The following is a 4500-nucleotide window of genomic DNA, read 5'->3' on the forward strand; positions in this document are numbered from 1 at the left end:
AAAATGATCCTTATGTATTAATAATGATACTAACAAGTTAATTAGACACATGATCACTTCTAATGACATAAGCATATAAGACTTTGGGGCCATAATGTTGATGGATTTTGTGCTACGCTTGAGTCCCATAAACTGCTTTGACGTCATGAACAGTACACAAATCTTCCATTCATTCAATCATTCATTTTTTAACTAAGAATGAAGAGTAAGAATACATAACCCACCTCATGAACAGTAGACAAATCTTCCATTCATTCAATCATTCATTTTTTAATTAAGAATGAAGAGGAATAATACATTACCCACCTCATGAGCCCACAACGGATAGGAGAATTGGCTTGGGCACTGGGTTTGCTCCCCATTGGTCTTGAGTTCGACTTTCTGAATCCAGTGTTTATATAGTATGTCGCTGACTTGGATACCTTAGACAAAAAAAGGAAAAACATAACCCACCTCATAAACTGTACACAAATCTTCCATTCATTCAATCATTCATTTTTAAGCTAAGAATGAAGAGTAATAATGCATAAGCCACCGCTTTGATCTCTTCCACTTTTAACTCTCTGGTCGTTGTTTGGTAGCCTGACCCGTTCAAAAGGATGCAAAAAATCGAGTGGCCAAGATTTGGGTGAAGAATGACCTCAATCTACATGCTTGCTTATGCAAGCAGAAGGGCTCTCTACCTAGTAATTAGTAGCTTGATACGTAGGGCACAAGGTAAGTATGAAGGTTGCCGTGTAGAATAAAGCAGTGTATACTAAATTGTATATTAGTGCCGCCCAGGCCCACAACTTATCTCCATGACCCATCGCCGCTCTCCACATTTTCTTGCCTTACGTCAGCCTATGACAAGCATATCATACCTCCTTGGATTTTAACACAGGTCGGCTGTCAGACAACGTGCTTCGATTTTGACTGTTTCACGCCTCACACAACTTCATGGTGGCGACTCGGCGAGGTAGGCGTAAAAGAGAATCTGATTTATCTACACCACGCCACCGGCCATGACTTCACACACCAATTTTATATTACTTTCTCACTAGATTGCAAACGAACAGTGGCGATCTTTATAGTTACGCTTATCCACTCTTGAAGAATCATCTCTAGGCTTTTACTAAAACAAAAATCGTCTACTGGAACTTGGTGGGCAGATTTTTCTTGAACATGATGGGAACTTGGAGTAGGATTTACGATGGAGGAGATCTCGAAGCTGTTGTGAGAGGCAGCACACTTGTTTGCGCTACAGCTTCCTCTACTGATGCTTCTTGTTATTACAATGATCTGCTCACGAGATCTGGATGTTCCTTGGAAAATCATGATAAGGGTGTGACCCAAAGCAAGGATCATGCTTCTGAAAGTTTTGTTCCACTCAAAGATGAACACGCTAGTGATCAGGATAAGCCCACTATCTTATCACCTCCACAAGAACACAAGGCTGCTGTTACTTTAGATGCCTCTTCTAACAACAAAGTAGTCCACAGCAATTCGGCCACTGTTAAAATCGAGCCCAATGTCCACAATTTAACCAGGTTACCCGGCATTAGAAGAAGGTATGGGTTTTAGCTTTTGTCCACTGTAATGTTCAATTCTCAATCATGGTTTCATAGATTCATGGTCTCATAGACATCATTAAAACTCACTCATTCATTCAATCATAGTCTCATAGACGTCATGAAAACTCACTCATTCATTCAATTAAATCATTTATACGACTGTTATGCAGGAAGAGTCAACAAAGACGAATTATGTGTGTTCCTGCTGCAGGAGGGTTGTGGAATAAGCACGGTGGCGGTGGAGTACCCTCTGACCTCTGGGCATGGCGTAAATATGGACAGAAGCCCATCAAAGGCTCCCCTTACCCAAGGTCTGTTTCAATCCATGTTTTTCATGAGTCCATCACACTGAAATGTGATTTTATATCTAGGGAGACGGTTATTCTTTATACAAAACAGTATCTGATAAAAAATACAATCTGTAAATCACAATGGATTTTTAAGCGATTTGTACTGGTTCGATCCTCTTAATTAATTTGTCTTCTCAATACTGTAAAAATACAAAAAAATTCTTGAAAAACAATTATATTATACAAATTTATGTTTTTAATCAACTACTGTTTTGTATGAAGAATAACAGTCTCCCTACTTAAAAGACTCAATTTTGTCAATTGTTTGCCATGCCCATGGAAATCCAGAAGTGTAGTACTGAAGTTGGGGAGGGTGTTTGAACAGGGGGTATTACAGGTGTAGCAGTTCGAAGGGGTGTCCAGCGAGGAAGCAGATTGAGCGCAGTCACACAGATCCCACTCTACTTGTCATCACATACACTGCAGAGCACAATCATGCCTGGCCCGCCTGCCGAAACGCACTTGCACGGTCTTCAAGACAAAGTGCACTCCGTAGCAACACCCATGAATTGTCTGTCCCTGTACTTCATCATGACTCATCACCTCACTCCTCTGCAAAACTTTCTCCTGCTCCCACATACGTGGCGGATGGATCGGCCTCGGCCCCACATTCAGAAGACAAGATGGAACTGCACTGTGTTCAAAATCAGCAGGATGATTCTGCCGGGATAGATCAAGATTTGGGTTTTAGGGCTGACCACGATTTATTTGCAGGTCTAGGAGAGCTCCCGGAATTATACCCAAAGGATTTCACATTACATTCTGATGATGAAGCTCCCAGCACTGTGATTGATCCGTTTGATCTCTTCAATTGGGCTCCTTTGGCTAACAATACACCCAATTCGTGACTTACTAGCGGCTCAAATATCTGGTACTAATTAATACTCTCTCTTCTAGTTCTGCTTAGTATTGTGCATTCACCCACCAATTATAAATCAAGGTTTGACCCAATTCTCCATTGCCACTATAGTTGTTTTTTACTGTATTTAAAACAGTTTCCAAATTTTCGTCCTTCTGAAGAAAATCCAAGTCATTGAGTCCCACAGACCATGACTGGCATGCTTCTGCCATTCACAGTAACAACTTACCAGTGATATGAGCTCTTCCCGGATGGATTAAATAGCTTTCAAGTGGTCGACTAGGGCACAGCTCAAAGGAATATGCAAAAAGTATAGTTGTCTCAATTTTGTTCTTTCTATTACTTAAGCAGTGTTACTACCTACTAACTGTATTCAAGAGAATCTACGAGAAATGGATAATTTTAGTAATTTGAACATCTTTATACTTGATTTCTCAGACAGGACCACCCATTTTGCCATCATTCCTGAGTATATATGTTTTTCTCCAAAGGTGTCTATATTTAGCTTTACTCCTTGGATCTTTTAAAAAGTAATTCTACACCAATTTCCTGTTGAGCTCAACCATAGCTTTCCTTTCTCTTTAATTTTATTCATGATGGAGCTGAATGTGATTTAGGAATACGTACAACAGAATGCAAGCTTTGTAAAAGACGGCTTTCTGAAATGTTATAATTAGTATGAGTTTTTCATAATTTTGAAGTATGGTACTATAGTTCTTTTTTTGGTCTTAATTATGTATACATTTTTCAATCGACACAGTTAAAACTAAATCTCAAATATTGTTAAACCTTAAGAAACTGAAGATGCTCTATTCTTGTGAAATTGGAAAGCTGTTGCAGTTAAATATCTCTGTGTAACACTTGGGACATTACCAGAGAGAAGTATCACATAAAAGGTTTGATGTAACATATTCCATGCCACTAACAGATCGAAATTTGTATATAAAATCAGAAAAAGGAAAACGTATATACTTAGATGTCTGATGTTTATACAGTATTAGACGGTTATTCTTTTCTAAATTATAATGTATTAAATTATTTTCTCAAATTTGCAATTTGACTCATATTTCATAATTCCTCATCAGAATGAAAACTTACATATATGAAAAATAATAAATTTGCAATCAAAATTTTCTTCTCCAAAAGATTCATTATTTCTATGGCTTTTGATTTACAATAAACTTCCCAAGATTTGTTTGATAATATTGTTTATGATCACATGAACTTTCATTTATATAGAGATTTCAAAGTTGTACATTTTACAGATTCCTTTGAACCTTCTGTGGACATATTATCTAGGTATAGTTAGTGAGAGTGAAGATTTTAGTTTTGAGACATTAGATTTCCACAGTTCACAATGATTGTTGTTGTGCTTTTGGATTTAAATGCATAAATTTTTGTTTGTATCATAAAAAAAAATTGCAATAAAAATTTAGACAGTTAAATCCAGAAACACAACAACGATTTTAGTTTTTCCAATTATACCTCCCAAAATAAATTGTCATTTTTATTAAATTGTTCTACTCAAACCGTTTTTCAAATTTGTAATGTTAGATCATGATCACAAATGTGGCTATTGATTCCAGGCGTGGAAATGAAACGCAGTCTACATGGTATGTAATTTTGTTAATAAGTTAAATAAAGTAGTTAATCTAAAAACTAGATATTAAAGTTTTATTTATGAAAGAATATTTGGATTTAAAATATAAATAAAATGATAAAAAGTATAATTATATTT

At 36.7% G+C, this 4500-nt stretch overlaps 1 protein-coding gene across 1 annotated transcript; it reads left to right on the forward strand.

Moving 5' to 3' along the window:
- The first annotated feature begins 967 nt into the window (after positions 1-967).
- On the forward strand, positions 968-3224 carry LOC131041825 (WRKY transcription factor 22). The gene is made up of 3 exons (XM_057975044.2): positions 968-1550; positions 1724-1864; positions 2229-3224. The coding sequence occupies exons 1-3, from the start codon at positions 1165-1167 to the stop codon at positions 2749-2751; spliced, it is 1050 nt and encodes a 349-aa protein (XP_057831027.2). The 5' UTR covers positions 968-1164; the 3' UTR covers positions 2752-3224.
- Positions 3225-4500: the final 1276 nt, after the last annotated feature.

The sequence above is a fragment of the Cryptomeria japonica genome, chromosome 7, assembly GCF_030272615.1.
Source record: "Cryptomeria japonica chromosome 7, Sugi_1.0, whole genome shotgun sequence".
Classification (NCBI taxonomy): Eukaryota; Viridiplantae; Streptophyta; class Pinopsida; order Cupressales; family Cupressaceae; genus Cryptomeria; species Cryptomeria japonica.